This window comes from Maylandia zebra, linkage group LG22 (assembly GCF_041146795.1).
Source record: "Maylandia zebra isolate NMK-2024a linkage group LG22, Mzebra_GT3a, whole genome shotgun sequence".
Taxonomy (NCBI): Eukaryota; Metazoa; Chordata; class Actinopteri; order Cichliformes; family Cichlidae; genus Maylandia; species Maylandia zebra.
This window is the reverse complement of record NC_135187.1, coordinates 8,952,384-8,973,342: the sequence shown is the minus strand read 5'-3', so window position 1 is coordinate 8,973,342 and position 20,959 is coordinate 8,952,384. Positions and strand designations below refer to the sequence as shown.

The 20,959-nt window shown below is 38.4% G+C and overlaps 1 protein-coding gene across 1 annotated transcript; it reads right to left on the bottom strand.

The window, feature by feature from the left end:
- Positions 1 to 13,503: 13,503 nt before the first annotated feature.
- On the bottom strand, positions 13,504 to 16,517 carry LOC101481516 (uncharacterized). Its single transcript, XM_004569244.4, has 3 exons — positions 15,961 to 16,517; positions 14,041 to 14,228; positions 13,504 to 13,907 (listed from the first exon to the last, which is right to left on the bottom strand). The coding sequence occupies exons 1-3, from the start codon at positions 16,367 to 16,369 to the stop codon at positions 13,761 to 13,763; spliced, it is 744 nt and encodes a 247-aa protein (XP_004569301.3). The 5' UTR covers positions 16,370 to 16,517; the 3' UTR covers positions 13,504 to 13,760.
- Positions 16,518 to 20,959: the final 4,442 nt, after the last annotated feature.

Sequence of the window (20,959 nt, the reverse complement as noted above, 5' to 3'; positions counted from 1 at the left end):
GAGAGCACTCCCTCTGCGTGACTTGAAATCTCAGAGAGTGACATTATAATAGAACAAACTAGAATTTCTGCTGTAGGCTAAGAGAGAAATCACTGCATAATAATAGCTTTGCTTTGCTAACATTTGAATTGGCAAAGAATCACAGATATATCAACACAAATATGCAGGAAACTAAGTTGGTGAGCCAAGGACACCCAATTATTAAAAATGTCACTCATAATTAATCAGAACAAGTAACTGAAATTACAAAACAGATTAATTTTACTTTGTTCATGCAGCATAATATACGTAAAGGATTCAAAGCAAGTACAAAGTAGTGAATAAAATATCTGAAAAAGCGCAGTGAATTTAACCAAAACTCTACAAATGTTTCTTATGATGTGCCTTTTCAATAGTTTCTGTCACAGACCAAAATATATACTCAATGGCCATTTCATTAGTAACACCTTGCAGTAGCATATGATGTGAATGTGATGTGACTGGTACATGTGTGGTACTTATATGGCTCATCCACCACAGCCCAAAGGTGCTCTACTGGATTGAGATCTGGTGACTGTGGAAACCATTTGAACTCACTATCATGTTCAAGAAACCAGTCTAAGAGCTGAATACTGAATATATTTGTGAGGTTTGCACAATGCTCAGTTGGTACTAAGAGGCTGAAACGGTGCCAAAATATAAGAAAATTTAAAAAATATATGTGAAAGTTTTAGTCAGCTGTTGGTCACTCTTAATCTTTTTATTTTGTTAATTTTATTCATTGTATATCTTATTGTCTAATTTACTCATGTTTTAATATTTAATATATATACTGATTTGTTTTTATCTTCTTTTTCACTTATGTATTTATTTTATTGTTATTTAAATTTATTTCTTTGTCTGCTTAATGTATGGTTTTAACTGCTATCTCTGTTTTATTATTGGAAAGCACTTTGGTCAACTTTGTTGTTTTTAAAGTGTTATATAAAAAAGTTGGATTGGTTTGGAAAAAGAAAGCAAAACCTGAAAACTACAAAATGAGAACATAAAAAATGCACAGACAGAGAATTCCAAATAAACAAGGATTTAAAGACCCAAACCAAAAAAGTCCGGATCCGACACGTGCGAAGGACAATGAGAGGTAAATAAAGTTAAATAATGTGGGAGAGACAGATCTAGTTTAGTTCCAGTGTTGATTTGTGTCAGGTGAATGTGTGAGTAGGCAACTATTTGAAAAAACATGAAAAATATGTCTGTGTTATTTTAACAGCTTATTAATAAATGGACTGACATTTATATGGCACTTTTCTACTCGATGTACTGCTCCAACACTCTTTAACCCTTTTTAACCCATTTGTACTAGCTTGCTTTTCACGGTATACCTGAGCATCTTGTCTAATGGTCACACTCACACTCCGATGGAAACATCGAGGGCAACTTAGGGTTCAGTATCTTAGCCAAAAATATATTGATATGAAGACTGGAGATTTATTCTAACTCCTAAACCACAGCGGCCCTAGGCCCTGGGTTTTCACAAATTTTTTCTTTTCACAGCTCTGCGGACGTGATGAATTTCGCTTTTATTGTTTACCTGCTAAAATCCTGCAAGCTTCCACTTAAATCCAAAGCATGGGTCTAAGGATGTTGCCAAAAAAGCAGCCAGGTCTTTCTAAGGAAAATTGTAAGGTGTATTTAGTGCACGGTTGTGCATTTAATCTGTTACAGTTGTTTGTGAAATATTATTTAAAGTGTTAATGGGAAATTTCTTATCCATAAGCTCTGAGTTAAGAATAAATACCAAAAAAAAGGGCTTCAGCACTGTATTTACTGTGTTTATGAATACTTAATCTACAAGTGCAATACTATCTACAGGTGTAAACATATTGACATATGTTTCCAACACTAACTGCTCTAAAGATGTGCATAATTTTCAGCATTTCAGGAGTGAGGAAAAATCCAACATGCAGAGTGGAGGAGCAAAATTTCTGATTGGCAAATGATCAAATCCACCTCATCAACCAAAGCCAACCATAGGCAAAAAGTTTTCATGAGCATAGATTTTTTGTTTTAATTGGATGACAGAGAAATTTCACTTTTATTGATTCCCTGGTAAAATCCTGCAACCTTCCACTTAACAGAGTTTTGGTAGAAATGCCGACAGATCTTTTCAGGCAAAATTCAAAAGTACCTTCCATCTCCGACCAGATCAGCTGCGAGGGGGCAACTTCAGCATATTTAATGAAGATGCAACTCTCGCTCTCTTTTTCAGGACAATTTTTTCAATCACAAATTTCAAGCAACAATATAATGATCTACTTACAATATCGAAACTTCAACAGTTTAGTGCAGGAGTGTCAAACGTGCAGCTCACGGGCCGGATATTATTGTATAAGAGATCATTTCATGTATGTCAGTTAATAATGGCTTGTTGGTATGTGGGAGCTTAATCTTCAGCCCTGCTGAAACTCCATGCAGGCAGGGGTGGGACTTTATTTTGATGGGCACACCATCAAAAGGAAAGAAGGGGGCAGATGTTCCAAAGACAGCAGGTGTGCAGGCCAGGTGCACAGAGATAAATGCAAGTGTGTCAGGAAAAAGTGAAAAACGAGCAAAAGCATAAAACGAGTAGCATCTGGCTGCATTTCAATGATATTGGAGACTGGAAAGCTGAGTGAAGAAATTATAAAATTAGGACCTGGCTATAGTGATACCTTTTTATTTTCAGCAATCTAAAAAGGTTTTCATTTTGTCCAGGCCTTAAACCTCATGTGTGTTCTCCCTAGTAATAGCAATTGCATAAATATGAGGCTGAATCTAAGCACTTGACGTAACTTAACTCTGACCATGAAACCACAGCCACTGTGCACCACTCACACACTGTTCTTTACTTTCAATCCATCACAGTACAGCGAACTAACCTGTTTATCCTGGGGATTTATATGGGAACGTCACACACTTGTTTTTAATGTTTAATACAAGACTTTTTTTCTACCTGGTGCATTTCCAGTTACAGGGTTTAGTAACGATTAATTAAGTGTAATCAAGATTATGCAATCAAGGAATATATGACGCAGACCCAAGGATGATATATTGTGCTGAAGTATGTGTAAGTAAATGACTCTTCATCATTAAATATAATTACGACATGCTTTGTTCCATTTTAGTTCGTTTAAAACACCAGTCTGAGCTAAAAAATTGGAGCCGTCATTTAAGACTCTATTTTGCCAAAGCTAGAGTTCCTTCTCGGGACCCTCTCCATGTTTTACATCGAAGCTAATCACATAATCCAAAGACCAGCCCGGCCCAGGCTTTTGTGGCAGCTAAAGCGACTTGCTCTCCTGTGCCAAATTTGCATTTTTTTACACTTATCAACCATCATCATCATGTTCAGTGTTGCGTGGCAAAACCTGGGTGTGGTGATCACACACCTCTGAAGAAAGGATGTGTGAAAATCATCATGGAGAAGGAACTTTGGTTTAAATACGGGAACACAGCTTTGTATGAATATAAATTAGGCTGATTCATTCTTAAGAGGTCACACTGACAGGCTTTGACTGTGGACTTGAACAGGAGTTAGCATTTCATCTGACACACTGGGACACATGTGGGCAAGCTGAGACTAAGCTGGCATAACGAGTCAATGAAGGAACAGTTGAGATAGAAATGACAACTATGTTTTGTTTGAATTAGTCACTAAAGTTATAAAATAGCCTCACCTAACTAATGACTTTAACTGCAACCTTATGCAAGATGTGCATGAAATGCATAGTTAGGTTTGGTATCTTAAAAAGTAAAAAGAAGAGGGCAACATTTATTTTTATTTTTTTGTCAATATGTAAAATGAGTAGAGTGATAGTGGATCAGAGGAGGCAGGTGGCTGAAGGAGAGAATTTGGACAAACTGCGTGGTGAGGGTGGGCAGGAGCAGAGTTGCAGACAAATGGCCAGAAAAGGGAGAATGATGGAACAGACTGAATTTAGAAAACACAAACAAACACAAATAAGAGATTTTGGATGAAAATGGTAACGGTAGGAGTGCTGAAGATAAAGCAGTAGCAACACCAAGAGCAACGAAAAAGAAAAAAAACCATAAGAGAACAAATTCCTTGTTAAACTCGTGCAAAAATGTCATTAAAAACTTCCAGAAAAGCTTTTAAAAAAAAAAATACTGAATACTAAGAATTATAGTTTGATGTACATTTTCCTGGATACAGGCTAACAGAAAATGAAAATGGTTCTCTTTAAGTATTGCAGTGTTTCAATACTTTGACTTTCAATGAATTAAAACCACATACACACAATGTAATGCTATAACACACATACCACTATACCGACCATAGTGGGCCACCTAGACCAAAAATGCCTGTGGCGCAAATCTCTACATGTCAGGTTTTCTCAAATAATTAGATTTTGACACATTAAATTTATTAGATGAAAAAAATAATCTTACACATTTTCATAACTCCATAAAAGTTGTATGTTTCACATGTGCTGTATAATGAGTAACTGTTTTATAGAAACCATTAAAGAATAAAGCTTTCAAGTTTGCCATGTGACATATCATTTCATGTTAATCGCTTTTTGTTACACCGGTACAGCTTTGTTTCTTAATTGCAAATGTCAGTACCTTGCGAAACACCAAGACACACTTCTACTGAATTGTAAAACACAGATCTGGGCATGTTGGATGGTCCTGAGCCAAAATGAATACACCTGAAGTCCTGTCATGAACATACTACTGTATAGACACTAACAAAGCAAATCTTTTACAGACGTAGACCAATGTCGCTGTTGTTCAACTAAAAGTCATTCTCTCTATTGTGAACAGAGTTCTACATATACGTCACTACTAAATATATTTGTTACTTTGTTCTGTCTGTGTGGAAAAATCCCAGTACATCAGCAGTGTCTGGAATAATCACACCAGCCCCTCTGACATCAACAAACCTGTCGCATTCAGTCATCTTTCTTCCTGATTCTGATCCGTTTGAACACCCTCCCCCCCTCCCCCATGATGGTGCTGCCATGTAAAGGAGCAGATGTTGGGTCTGACCATTACCTGCTCCTCGCAAAGTACCATCTTCGTTTGAAGCGTAGTCAAATACAGCAACAGCGACCACGTCCATTTGTGGTGGAAAGGTGGTGAGCAGTTTAAGATCGAACTCCGTAATCGTCTTGAGGCGCTGGTGGAGGTAGAAGATGCTGAGGAGAAGTGGAACGGACCTGGGTTCTAACTGATGAACGGAAGCATGCCCAACAATGAAAACACTGAAATGGCTTACATGGAATTAGATCGCAGAGTGAAGCGGAGCTGTAGACAGGACAAGCGAGACTGGATAGACCAGAAGTGACATGAAGCGCAAGAAGCAGTTAAGAAAAATGACACGAAGACCCTCTATTGCATCGTCTGTGCACTGGTGTGAAGAGTGGGCAGGCAGTACCTGTCAAAGACAAAAATGGCAAGCCGCTGCTGGCCAAATTGGAACGAGACGCCAGTTGAGTGGACACTTCAAAGAGACCTTGAATCAGTACCCCTCGATAATTCATCTTTCTTCAACACGCCCAACCAAGCCAACGACTTAGACGTGAGGACAGGCGCCATAATCACTGAGGAAACAGCAGCTGCTATCAAATTCCTCAAAAATGGCAAAGTGCCAGGTTTGGACATGGTTTCTGCAGAAATGCTTAAGCACGGCAGACAATGCCTCTTCAATGAAATAACGGACCTTTTCAATTCATGCTGGTCATCGATGCGAGTGCCAGACTGCAGCAACTGGCAAGGAATCACACTCCTTTCTGTTCTGGGCAAAGTGTTGAGCTTTGTCCTCCTCCAAAGACTCCATAAGGCGGTGGATCAGAAACTCCGGGAAGAACAAGCTGGATTTCGCAGTGGCTGGTCATGCATAGAACAGATCTTCATCTTGTGCATCATCATCATCGAACAGAGTTTGGAATACCAACAGTGTCTCTCGATTACTTTCGTCGATTTCACAAAGGGATTTGATGGTGTCCATCGAGATTCCCTCTGGAGCATTGCCCCGTCATATGGCATCCCTGAAAAGTTAGTCAAAATATTTCAAACTCTCTACCTTCAATCCAGTTGCTGCGTCCTTACAGAGGATGGCTACACAGATTTCTTCAACACTAAGACTGGTGTGAGGCAAGGGTGTATCCTCTCTCCCTTCCTCTTCCTTCTTGCCATTGACTTTGTTATGTGGAGTGCCATGGACCAAGACGGCTTTGGGATACCTTGCCATCCACCAAAATACCTGAAGGAACTCAACTTCGCCAAACAACATCGCTTTGTTGGGTGACGATCGGAAAAACATGACTAATATGACATCATGCTTGGAGCAAGAGGCAGCCAAAGTGGGCTTACGGATCAGTGGAAACAAGACAAAGGTCATGAGGACAGGTTAGGTGACGATACAGGACCCCATTACGGCAGGACTGCAACTGCTGGAGGAGGTGAATCAATTCACCTACCTGGGCAGCATCCTGGCAAGTGATGGAGATGCTGAGCATGACGTTGTGTGTCGAATTGTAAAAGCAGGTGCGGTCTTTCAGCGGCTCCGGCGGATCTGGTCAACCCTAAAGATCGAACTTACAAAACAGTTTACTATTGTAAATATTGATAGCCTTAAAATTATGACAGCATCATTTAGAAAACTGAGCGTCTGATGCAAGTGTACAGATGCATGACGAGAGCTCTTAGACTGCCCATCTTTTAAAAAGCCCACAGTATTTAATTGTTATTTATAGTATTTACAGAATCAAAATCTCATTTCAAACGTCACTTCTGTCTTTCTTTGCTCCCTTATCTGACAAGGAACTCCTTTTTTTGCTCCCCTTTGTTAACAGTCCTGCAGGATATTGCTCAACTTTTTCCTTATGCTTGAAACTAAAGGACAAGGCCAGGAATGTTTCTTCAACAGTGTTTTCATTGTTTGTTCATGTCAGCGCCACACCCAGCTCGTTCTGCTCCAGCAGCCCCCAAATGCTTCTCGTCATTAATACCTGTCCACTTTTGTGCAGAAGGATTCAAAAATAACCCCGACTGTGCTTTTCTTTTGATTATTTCCATTCCGAGAGTTTCCCTTTGCTGATCATGCTTGTATTCAAAAAATATCTCTTATCCAAAACTCACAGTTCTTCACTGGAAAACACTCCTCTGAGCTTAGACCAGAAGATCCCGTTTCAGAAATATTCCACCCCAAAAATCCAAACACACAAGCAGTTATTGAACCATTCCTGAAATCGCACATTTTCTGAGGTCATACCTGATTATAAGAGTGCAGTGGTGTTATCTCTGACTGGAGTTGATGATTGAAATAGTTGAGCATGATTGTTGCAAAAGTTTGGTGGCACCATTCTTTTTGCTGTAGTGAGCTGAGGATGAGAAGTGACAGTGTTCAACACTTTAATTTTTAACTGATGAGCTTTTGCACTCAAAATAAATGCAGGAGAAGCGTTAAGTCTCCAAAAATGTGCAAGTGCTTTCAAAAAGAAAGACTTCTGCCCACACAGACCATCCGTCATATTTATTCTGCAGATTTCTGTGCTGCACATCCATGTGCCTCGTCATGTTCAAGAAACCAGTTTCGATAATTCTCAGCTGGTATAGGTGATCCAACATCACTAACCTAACTGTTAATACAAGGCAAGATCCACTCTTTCATGGAGCGGCCAGCGAGTACTGAGCATGACAGCTGAACTTTGTCACAGAGCTACATTATTAGCCAACGTGTTCTCACACCATGGTGTCACATAACTGGAGCATTGCACATCTGCCTAGTTTGTTGCTAAAGGTAAATTTTACCTTCAACGGCAGGATTTTCTATGAGAGATTCCTAGATAAACTTTAAAGTGTGGCATGTTCTGCAATCTACAACGACACTTGAAGGGTTTTATTAGCTCTCGTCTTATCTCAGGAACACCCAGCTCCTCTTCACATACATCAGCTGGCAACAAAACTCCCAACAGCTAGTTGGGCAAATGCTGGGACGTTATGGATATGAAGTGGAAACATATATCATACAAAAATCCTTTACTTTACAGATAATTTTTTCAACATTTTGGGGCAGCAGGATGATAGGAATGTACTGCAGACAGAAAAAGAAATAGTCTGGCACATTAGCCTCTGCATAAGTGTGATTGTTTATTTAAAAAGTAAGACCAAGCAGCAAAAGGTTGGAACAGCTAAGAGGAACATAATCTCTCATATGTCCACAGTTCAGGTTATGTTAAAGGTCTTGGGACACAATATGCTTTTCTTTTTACTTCTTAGTGTTTCTCTTGCAGATCTGACAACTACAATAATGTAGTGTCATGGGTGGTGCCAACAGTCTTATTGTGCAGAGCAAGAAGAGTATCTGTTGACAAACTGCAATCAAGTAAAACTTGAAGTGAATACAGGTAATTACATTTCATGCTTCTTTATACTTAATTTCCAGTGCAAGAGGTATTTTTCAGCCACTGAGCGATGCACAGATCTGCTACTGGCTCACAAATTAAAGATGCTTGCGTAAAATAAATTGTTGTTCTATCTTGAATCATGCTTTAAAAGTTCATCACCTCATTGAAACGCTGCAGGAAACCTGTTGCGCAAGTAACGTGTGTCGGAATGATTATGCATAAACTGACTACTCTTTTTAAGTTATTGAAACTCACTTTGAACTTTAGGATTTATTAACACAACTGAATCCTCTCTCACATCTGTACAGAGAAGCGCTCAGATTAATGTGTGCAAAACTTTTAACAATCATCTACGCAGAAGGTCTCCCGACATGAGGCACCCTGTGTCTGGGAAAAAGTGATAATTACTACAACTAATTAATTTTTATCCATCCAGTAAATGTTTGTAGTCATCCTGATCAGGCCACATTCCATTAATAGAAGCACTTAGTGTCAAAGGTCACATACAGCCCAGAGGGTTACTGTCTTCATGGCTGAGCAACCCATGTCAATTTTGAAAGACATTAAATAAAAACTCTGTACAAAATACTTAAACTCTTAGATGTGATTTCTTATTATCGTATCCTAAATTACCCACCCGGTGTGGTTTCTTTCCCACTGTTATAATTTGAATTTTACAGGAAACCAGTTCTTGTGAAAGTCTTTTGTCAGCAGTGATGAGATGGTATCTGTTATCTCTGAATTTGACACAATCTTTCAAAGCAGCTTAAAAAGTCCCTCCTGGTGGAACACAGCCAAGTGTTAAAGCTCTTATCTCTACATCTGCTTTCACTACAGCAACACATTCTTATTCAGGGTGGAGATTCTGAGGAATAATAAGTCTTTCACTCTTACTGGCAGTGATTCTTGTGTTCACATGCTGTTTGTAGGTTTCTTTTCCAAGTCATTTTTGAGTTGCAGAGGATGCTTTCTGTGATGATGGACGAGATTGTGTTATAAAACATAAACATTTGATTTGGTGTGCAAAAACAAAAGTCAGTTGTCTGACTAAACAAAGAGCAGAGAGTCTCAGAATAACCGCACAGGCCAGCCTGGACACGGAGAAGGACTGTGCTGTAATATAGTGGCACTCAAAATAGAAATGATTGTGACCTATATCCGAGATAATATTTCTCCCACACTGTGCCATTGCACTACATCTTAAGGTTGTCCTTTCAGCCTTGATTGTAGCCACTGTTTGTGATCTTCGATGTGTTTTTTCCCCTCACTACATCCACCAGAACTCTGCGATTGCTCCTTTTCCTTTTCGTGTTTTTGACCAGTCAGCATTCAGTCTGCTCACAATTCCTTCCACTGTGTATCCAAAGGGCTTGCAAAAAAGCAACAAAAACACTGAAGTGGGGACATAAATCCTCTGTGTATTGCACGAGTTAAAAGAGGTACAAACTCTGCATTAGAACACCGGACTTAAAACCCTTATTTCATGTCATGTTGTTAATGCATTATGTCAGTGTTTTCTTTTTGCTTGCAGTTTGGGGCGGCAAGACAATAAATAAATGGTTTGATTTAGGAAAACATTATGATTTGTTCTCTTAACAATGTCTGAACAACGCTCAATTTTGGAGATCACAAAGCTGCCAAGTTTGGTTAAAACTGAAAACACCACTACACAATTACATGCACTCGCTAAAAGCGCTGCTGAAGATCATTATCTTTAGAACCTATTGTCAGTCACAAGTTCCACAGGCAGAGTTTCTAATTGTTTTTGTTTGGGTGGGTTGAACAGTCATGCAAGAAAATGCACTGTTAGGCATCAGTGCAGACTGTGAAACAGACAGTGTGATGATGTCTGAAAACACAACTGGGGACCTTTAACATACAGCAATCACTTTTACCAGTTAAATAATGCAAGACTAAAACAATGCATGATGCATTGGGTGAATAATGAGTACTTTTGCATTTCTTTAAGTGCATTTTTGCAAACAGAACTAAAGAAAAATATAGACCGAGTGATTTTCCATTGCTGATTTTTGGTTTCAAAAGCTTCACCTCTGCAGTGTGCAGCATAACACTAGCTTAAGCTTTCAATAAAACAAGTTCATCTAAGCTGCTTATGTGTTCACTGTAACTGACGCCAACCTGGATAACTCAGGAGAGTCTGTGAGGTTATGAATTTTCCTCGGGGCTGTGTGTAGGCGGCAACTGGAAAATTTTTACCAACCATTATAAAGTGAATCCTGGAAGCATACTGCGTGATATAAATATCAACCCAGCCTTGGTTTAGCTGTTTTTCTTTTTCAATTTTTAGACTAAAACCTACAAAACATCAGACGTCTCTGATCTTTTTCTATCAAACGTACTGAGTTTTTCACCAGGAATCTGAACATGTTTGAGTTGGAATAATTCAACACAAGATCAAAAGATTCACAGTTGGTGCTTTTTCAGTTACCTGGAGACCCCGCATTGTTGAAAGTAAATACACTTGCTTGTTCTTTGTTGCTGACATTCACTGTCATGTTTAATAATGATAATAATGCATACTTTATTGATCCCCGTGGGGAAATTCCTCTCTGCATTTAACCCATTCACTCGGTGAAGCAGTGGGCAGCCACCGGGCGCCTGGGGAGCAGTGTGTAGGGATCGCACCTCGCTCAGGGGTACCTCAGGGTAGTCGTTCAGTGGATTCGAACCCCCAATCTTCCGATCATGGGGCTAAAGGCATGTGAGGCAAGTTTTATGCTGAAGAAGAATTGCGTGTTGGTAATGTTGACCTAAAGAACCTGTTCTGCAGATCTGCATTCATGCAAGTAATGCTGTTAACTCACTTTATTTAATCTGCAATGACTGATTTCAGTTTGTTTCTTTGTCCTGATGAATTTTTCTTTAAAACCTTTGATCCTTATAATCTCTGACACTTTGTGAACAGTGGAGCAAATCTGAAGTCCAGATGTAAACTCAGATTTTATATTTCAGAACCCTCCCTTAGTTACGCTTCCTGGCTGCTGGGAGCTTCTCGTGTTTATATGGGTTTATACACCACTCTGCATTTAATAATTAGTTACTGTTAACTTTTCCACAGTGTGTCTTTTGTCCCGTCTCCCTCCCCTTACCTCCATCCACTCGTAGCAGCTGCCTGCACCTCCCTCAGCCTGGTTCTGTCTGACATTTCTTCCTGTTAAAAGGGAGTTTTTCTTTCCCACTTTTCTCTCTATTACTGTAGAGTCTTTACCGCAACATAAAACCCTTGGGGTGACTGTCATTGTGATTGGGCACTAAGTAAATAAAATTGAATTTTATTGAGAAGAGAAAAGCAGCACTACCCAAAACTGTTAAAAGCCATGCTTTCAGCCAGGTGATAGGCCTTCTCCCTCCTTAAGAAAGACTACCTTAAAAGAACTCACTGGGCACCTGGATCAGCTTTTACTGGCTATAACGAGCAGCATTAGGTTGGCTTTCATTTGCTATTGTTGGCGTATTTGAAGCACCCCTGTGTGCTTTCCTTATATTTATACATGCAAACAATATCACAGGCGCTCATTGCTCTTATGATGAGTTGCCCTTATAATCCTATTCTCTTAAATACTTGGAGCAGAATCTGTTTTCACCCCCACATGTTTTACACTTCATGCATCTTTATTATTTTATTTAAAATTAAGGCATTCATTAAAAACAAACAATTTATAGAAATTATAATATCCTCCTGAGAACAAGCCTATTCATGTATGTCCTTTGTAATGGACATTTGTTTTTGGTCTGTATCTTTTGACTTATTTGAGCTATCTTACTAAGTCCTGATGTAATAAATAGAGGACACCCAGGGCTTTCCCCACTGACATCCCCCGTGTGTTTGGGTGGCCTCTAATACCGCCAAAGAGGAAGGAAATCACAAAAAAGTTAAGTGGGAAGATTTGCTCCTTTCCTCGGTTCTCAGGAGGTTAGAATAAAAGGGCCGTAAATGAATCCAGTTCTGACTGAAGACCTTCCTGTAAGTCCAAAGGGACAAAACAGGAAAAAAAAAAAGGAAGAGGAAAAAACAGCAGGGATGCAAAGAGAAAGAGGAGAAAAGACGAATAAAGAAGAATGTCATCTATTATTTATCTGTATTCTCGGGAATTCAGGCAATCCCCGGCCTCCTGAGTGCTGCACTTAGGGATTTGGCTTGAAGTTGCTCATGCGCACATGGATCGTTCTGATGAAAATCTCACCAGTATGGCGAAAGCACAGCACCAAGATGCTAAATAGATCAGCGTGAATGAGTGAAAGGGTCAGTGAATGCCCAGGGACAGCCAAGAGAGCACAAAGTGCTTAATATGTTACTCATTTTAGTACCAGACATGATTTAATGCTGGACCACTGATGTATCTGCCTATTTACAGTGTGCTGTAGCTATGTCAAGACATTTCTCCAGCATTGTTACTTATTCTTATTAAGTGTAATAAACAACACTAATACTTTTGGCTCTTCTTTCAATGTAACACAAAAAATGAGGAAAATGTGGGAGCATTCTTGTTTTTTTGCTGAGTGAAGAGACTCAAACTGTACAGCAGGGCCCTCTACTGGGCCGCAGAGCCACTGCAGGTAGAGTGGTGCATGTTTGGGTAAGTTTGACTTCAAAAACACAGAAAAAAAACTTCCCTTCTTTCTTCACAGTCACTGGATAAAAGCCAGACTTTAGAAAAGTCCGATATCACCCGATGGTTTGGTGAGAACTGCAGTGAATATCTTCAGTTTTCTAATAAACTGCACTGCTGTTCCTGTATTACTACACATCTGCAAAAATGACCCCATGGTCAAAGTATTTTTGACCTTTACAAATCAAATGAATTATATACACTAAAAATAATGTTATTTAATTTGAATAACTCACATATAACTGTTTAATTTGAACAACTGAGCTATAACTTGACTGTGTGGAGTCACTGAAGTCAGTTTGAAACCCCTGGATTAGACTGAAAGTGTTTCTGCTCCCCCTTGTGGACAACTTGCAGAATTCAGGGGCTAATTCAAAGCGCTCGGAAACAACAACAAAACAAACAAACAAAAGAAAACAACAACTACCAAACAATATGGCTCAGTTACAAAACAAACTATAATAAAATAAAAATATATATAAAGGAAACGCTACATAGATATGTTGACATATACTTTAATGGAAATTTGAACAACAGTAAATATTTTAAAAAATAAAATAAAATCCTAATAAAACATTTAACAACTGATTTTGAAAATCCAGAAAATAAAACAGATGTGTAACCTATAAATTTTAAACAATTCAACAACAATTCAAGAACCTAAACATGAACTGGAACAAGGGAACAAGAAACACAATAACTTAATAACAGGGAAAACATACATACATATTTTTTTTTATGATTCATTCCCCTCATCAACTTGCTGAGCAGCTTCCTGCTCAGTGGCTCTGGGTGCAGGAGGTGGTGGGTGCTGCCGTGACATCAGCTCTTCCTTAAAAGTCTCAGGCAGTGACCGATGGGAAACGAAGGCTCCCCTGCAAGCCTGACAGAGATACAAGCATATTTATTGCATTACACATCTCTGTCTAAACAATATTAACGAAACATTTCGAAGATCATTGCAGCCATTTTTTTCAGCACATCTTTCATGTAGTGTAGTAGAAACAGTGGCTTACAGCTGGAGGACCAGGCTGTAGTGGGGGAGGGTAAAGGTACCCAACATGTACAGGGGGCAGCCACATTTTGGGCAGGAATTGATGAGATGGAGAGGGATAGCTGCTGGCGTGATAGCCTGGCATGCTAACTGGAAAGTGAACAAGAGGCAGACGTGCCATCTGCCTGAATTCACTGAAAAAAGGTGAATCTGGAAGGAAAGATAAAGCATTATAAGCTACTGTACATTTAAAGACACAACTCTTACTCACACTCAACACTGAAGACATTTTTAGGTTACTTCTGAGTAAGTCTAAATTTTGAGTTATTAAGTCTATTTATTTTTTTAGGGGTTAACCCAAAACTATGGATCAAGATGAAAATACATTAAAACACACAGAATTTAAAAGATCAGATGAAATGAGAAAAATAAGATATTATTTATTTACCCAGGAAATTCCTAAAAAATAGTGAGAATAGCCCAATAAATACAATAAATATTATAAATAAATAAAATAAATACAATACAAGACAAAGTAGGTCAGTAATATTTAAAAAAAATCACACAAAATTAGATGCACAGTGGAAAAGAAAAAAGAGATTCGTTTGCATGGATGTACACCCACATCAATGATTATGCAAATATTAACAAATACAGTTTATGAATGTAGTTTAAACTATTTAATTATATAGTTTATTGTTATATATAATGAAACAATAACACTGAATATTTCATCAAGTAGGTGCACCTCCGGCACAAGTTGTTAAACTTTGTGACAAGAATAATCAGCAAAGACCATAAACAAAATTATCATTAGTATTACTTTTATACTTTAAATAAGTCACAGTAAAATGTCTCACTTTGTATGAATTAGAATATCAGTGCTCCATGAGGTTTAAACCTGCTAACTTCAGCCCCTCTCTGTCCCTCTTAATGTCCTAAAGATATTACATTTGTGAAAAGACAAGTCAAACTATTCTCTCACACTTTTTTCTCTTTTTTTGTGCAGGTATTTAATTCAGAATCATGCATATGTTTTAATGCATATGTAGATGCATTAAAAACAAATAATAATAATAATTAAAAAAAAAAACCCCAAAACAATCTATCTTTTTTTTCTTTCTTTCTTTATTCAGTAAGTGTTGACATAAAGTTGGAGCGGTCCATTTTAAAAAGGAAATGCTACACAACAACAGTCTAACCCTTTCAGTAATACACTTATCTGCATGACACATTCATTTAGCATTTTCAGAATTCACTAATGTTAGGACCTATTGTCCAGAAGTTCAGCAGAGGCTCTCATCGTTTTAGCATTGCTTTTGCCAGACTGAAGGGTTTTATTACAAAATAGCTTTTACATGATTTGAAAATGTGATTTGATCTGATTAATTGCCTCAAACTTAATTCATTTAAGTCTAATACTTCAGTCTGGCAGCCTGTCATCCTTCATCCATGAACTGAAAAGTTGACAAAAACAAAACTATATTGGGGTTTTTTTTGTTTTTGTTTTTTCCAAAACAATCTATCAACTGAAATCCTATGAAGGACATAAGAATGTCAGATTATTATTTCAAAATTTCAACTTACTAATTCAAATTTCTGTGAAAATAACTACAAATTGAGATAATAACCTTAAAAATTTGAGCTATTAAGCAATTAAGAAATTTTAATAGCGATATAGTAACCGGACAGTTGGCTTAATTCTGCCAGTCAAAAGTTCGTATTTATTGGCGGAAACAAGCTCCCATACATGCTAATACAGGAGAGAGAGAAAGATGTCAGTTGAGTTTTAAATTTTTTGCTAATTTTGCTAATTCGTTTAATTCGCTAATTCGTTGCTTATATTAACGACTTTCCCACTTCACGTTAATCCAGTCCGTTGAGCTCAACGTTTCATATTTCATAATTAACAGTATTAGCTTAGTGAGAGGTGTAAATTTACCACCAGCCGACGGCAGCACATCCCTGCTGTCGCGACAGCCGGACTCGGGCTGTCCTCCCGCCTCAGGCCTACTCCAAGGGTAGGCGGGTGGCGGGCACATCGGTTCAGATGTGGATGGAGCACCCCCATCTGGGTTCGAGGTCCCAAAAGCCTTGTCCCCCTGCGCGTTAACCCTTCTGGCTCCAGGCCGGGTCTCTTTCACGGCTCTTTTCATTTCCCTCTGTAGGGCGGCGATCTTCGTCCTCTCCGTTATCAGGTAGCATTTCCAGCACTGGCACTTCAAGAAAGGGCAGATTTTTGTGTGGCCCTTCTTCGGGACGATAATCCCGTGGTGTCGGCACCGGGCGCATTTTGGCTTCCCTGCGTAGTCGTTTGTCCCTGCTGAGTCTTTAGGTAAAGACATGGACATTTCATTAACCGTGGTGTCCGCACTAAATCAACCAAATGGGCCCACTCGTGTGACCCAACGTGAACTATGTTTAAAAAAAAAAAGAGCGAGAGAGAGATACAGAGGAAAAAGTATCAATTTCAAGTCTGGGAAATCTGTCACTCTCATTGTCCCACGGGCAGTGAGCCAATCAAGTGCTGAGTTTCTCAATTTGCCTGACCAATCAAATTTGGCAAGTTGATTGGTCAGAGCAGGCTGCTAATGTCAGGTCACTCTGGGGCAAAAATGTTTCTCATTACATCTTAGAACGAAATGTACATTTTAGATAATTTTTTATAAGTAAAGATAAACCTACAGCAAAATGTCATTTGTACAGTATGTCATTCGTATAATTTCGTTAGTTTGAGAGTAAGTTTTGCAAAACCTCACCAAAACCTTGGACTTTTTTTTAATCCACCCAGTGCAGGTGTCAGCTGCAAAGTTTTTTTTTTCCACTGTGCTGTACAGCTATAACACTTGCTTCAGTAACTGGGTCTCTTCTGCTGATTGCAGTGAAACCCTGCGCAATCTTGTATCAGCCTCCATAACAGCGCTATATAAATAAAACTGACAGCAGGTTTTTCCGACTTTCTTTTAAACAATGCATATGATGAAAGCGACATGAGGTAGTTTTGAGAGGCAAAAGATGTGGTGCTGGTTTGCATAAAGCATTTCAAGAACTTGGTGCTTTGAAATTTTTTAAGGATAATTTGGGGAACGAACCAAAGAAACCAAGAAAAAGTGAATAGGCTACGTGCACTTTTATTTAAGGTTTTTTTTTTTTTTTTTTGCAGTTTTTTCAAGGAGGAGCAAATGAACAGATCCTTGTTATCTTCTAGATAGAAATATGATATATAGCCTACTTATGCAAATTAAATCCTATTTAAGAAATTACTGATTTATAATTGCATTTGGAGCCTCTGAAGGCAGCACAAATGTTTGAGGAGAAACTATAAGATGTTGAAATCAAATAGTTGAACACCTCTTATCTCTTACTGCCCATCAAAAACAAACAAACAAAAAAACATTTAAGCAAATTTTTACACACAATAAATATTTTCAAACACAGCCTGAGGGTTAACATTTAAGACAGAGACAAAAAAATGTAGATCATTTTTTTTTGAAGAGATACTGTTTGTATGAATTATTTCATTTTCATGTTAATTTCCTGGCTCAGAATTGGTCTTTTTTTCTTTTACTACATTATAATAAAAATGTCCCATAAATTTGAGTACATGAAAAAAAATCTGTTTTTTAAAAAAAGATTACCATGAACAGACCCAAGGGCGTAGATTTGGTTTTGGCATTGGTGGGGACGGATGATTCAACCACCGAACCCTGCCCTGTTTCTTTTTTTCCCCCCTTTTTTGTCTTTGCTTCTTGATAAAAAAAAAAAAGGAGAAATATACTTGCCTACATGTGCTATTCTACATGCTTTTAAACCATTTAAAATTACAATTCATAGTTTTATATGTGAAATATATAATGTTAAATTGCTTAAGTATTTTAGACTTTAGTTTACTTCAGCCATATTCCATATAAATCAGGTATCATACAAAAATAAAAATAGAGTCATGACAATAAAAGAATATGACTTTAAGAAATTAACAACATTAGTTCAGTTACAGTACACCAACATCTCTGATACATTAGCACTAAGGGAACACTGAATGACCTGCTGGTTTTTGTCCATAAAACTACTCATCTAAGATTACCACAAAGTAAAAGATCTCTCAGCAAAATTATGCAACATTTTAGGCACACTATTGCCCCTATCAACTCAGTGAGCTGGGATTTTTTTATTCTAAACATGAACTACTGTTACAGCAACAGACACGGACTGTTGGTGTCCCACACAAAAACTCAATGTCCGCTATGTGAAGGAGCCAAACACATGCCTGCTCCTCTCGTTAACTGAGATAAACTGCTGGCATATTTGTTTTACATCTATACTGTCCAGCTCTCCTGGTGGACATGGCATACAGCAGCATTGTTTAATCTCATTTGAGTCACTGTTGACCTTAGCCATGTTTTTAGTCTTCTGAGAGCACTGAAGCTTCTTCCAGCCTCAGTATATGCGTTTTATCCTCAGATTAAAATTATTACTATGTGCTTGATGTGCCTCACCTTTGGCCCTGGCTCTTCCCCTCTGACTGCACTAGGACATATTGCCACATGATAAAATAACACATTGATTCGTGCCATATAAAAAGTGAGACGTGTCAATTCAGATTCTTTGTCAAATAAACACTAATGAATCAATTTACACCAGCAGCCTAACAATTGTTAATAATTATTTAGTATTAATTAGTATTTAATAAATACTAGTTAATCTACAGCACCAAATCATCAGTCAGTCACCTGTGACCTTGCCTCTTCACCTCTGTCCGAGCTACAACATGGCAGAGCTGCCTGTCACCTGATGAATAACAGTGAGACATTCCAAATACATGCAGCCACACATGTGCTTCAAATACAGTCATGAACCACCAAGTCATCATCCAACTTCACCTGTGATCTTGTATCACCATTGCTCTCTGAGCTTTGTGTTGGTTCTTCTGTCACCTGACAAATAGGACATACATGACAATAAGAATAAAATGTGGAGCTGCTTCAGTGTTTCTGTCAATTTGTGCAGATCTTGACTCATCAGTAATGTTTGTAGGGTGAGTGCATTTTAAAAACAATTTGTGCAAACTGCACTAAAAGGTGGAATATTTGCAAAATCATAACTACCTCATGATATTTTGTCTCAAAAATTAACCCTATGAATATGTCAGTACCACTAGGATGAAATTATTGTGTCACCAACATTTTAACGTTAGACATATAATTTTAACAGCCTCTGTAAACTAATATCCTGACTTGCTCGAGGCTGCCGTTTTCTCTGACAGTTTCAATCAAAATTAGAAATGCTACTGTGGGAGACTGAGATAACTAATAGTGCTGCATGTTGTGCAGTTAGTTTCCAAAACACGTTATTCATGGTTGCATACAGTTTTAGACTGATGTGGGCCAAAGCCTAGCATAGCCTGTAACGTTATTGTGACGGACACATTTTATGAGTGAACTTGACTTTAAGCGACTTACAGGTTTCTTTGAAAAATACTTTCTTATATCCAGGATCTTCCGTTTTCCTGCCGTCCTCCTCACAGCGCAGGTTTGCCGCTGCTAAAACTAAACAGAGCTCCCTGAAAGGCACAGCCAATCACATTGGCCAGATTTGTCACATGACGTAGGACTCCAGTAGAGAACGTAATTTGACTCTTTCTGCACCGCTGGGTGAATGAGACGTTGACAGATCGTTTTTTCTTTCTATCGGGTTTGTTTTTCTTTATTCGCAGAGATCAAATTATTGGTGGGGACAATTCAATAATCGCTGGATATTGGTGGGGACACGTCCCTTCCGTCCATGCCAAATCTACACCCTTGAACAGACCCAAAGTCCTGAAATCCCTCAACCTTACCATGATCTGGCAAATCTACCCCCAGCTCAAGAAATGGGAACGCGACAGATCTGTATTTTTTTTTTAGATCTGAATAGCTCTTTTCCTGCTACTTATTAACAACTGCCTCATTTATTTTTGTTGTAACTAAAGTTTTTTGTTTTATTTACATCACAGAAAAATTAAGCTGTAGCCGAAGGACATCAAACGTGCCTCTGACAAAACAATCCACACATGAGGAAAATTAAATCTAACATACCTTTAACCTTAGATTTAAATCACGGCAGAAGAAGAAAAATTAAATATAGTAAACCTCTCATGTTAGCCCAGCTCCAGATGAGCTCTTATCATCAAGTAACTTGACACTGAAACGTTATCACACTACTGGATAATAATGCAATTTTTGTACAAAAGTGTAATTTTGGTATGTTTAATTTTTTCCGGACAATTCCAAAGATTAACCCTCCCTCCCTCTGTAACTGATACACATTTCAATCCAGTTGCAGACTGAGCATATGAATAAAATGTAAATGAATTTGGTTTAAATTATGTATTTCTTTTCTCATAACTTTTTTTAAATTTTATTTCAATCTATAGCTAAGGGGATGAAGTTTTGGCCATCGATGCATTACATCCATGCTGTGGCTGTAGCTCAGGTCGCAGAGCAGGTCAGCCACAAATCAGAAGGTCGTGGTTCAATCCCAGGCTGCCTCCTGGCTGCTTATGCCAAATATCCTTGGGCAAGATACTAAAAAGCTTCTTGGATGAGAGGTGAAACGTCTTCAAGCAACTTAAAGAAGTCCAGATGCTTTTCTTTGCAAGCTCCTTTGACTACGATGACCTGGATGACTGAGAACCAGCAGTGGTCAGAGGGCCCGGTGGCGCCAGTGTCCGGCAGCCTGTCAGTGCACTTTGTAGCTGTGGCTACTTTCTCCACTGTCATATAAAGACTACGAATAAAAATAAAGTTTAATTATAGGATTAAACCCCCAGTAAACTAGTCTATATTGATGTACTTAAAAAAAAAAAATAGACCATCCACCGACATTTTTAATCAGTGAATGTGTTGCTCATAGTTGACTGAAAACTGCTAAATATTCTTCATTGCAATGAATACACTTGAGAA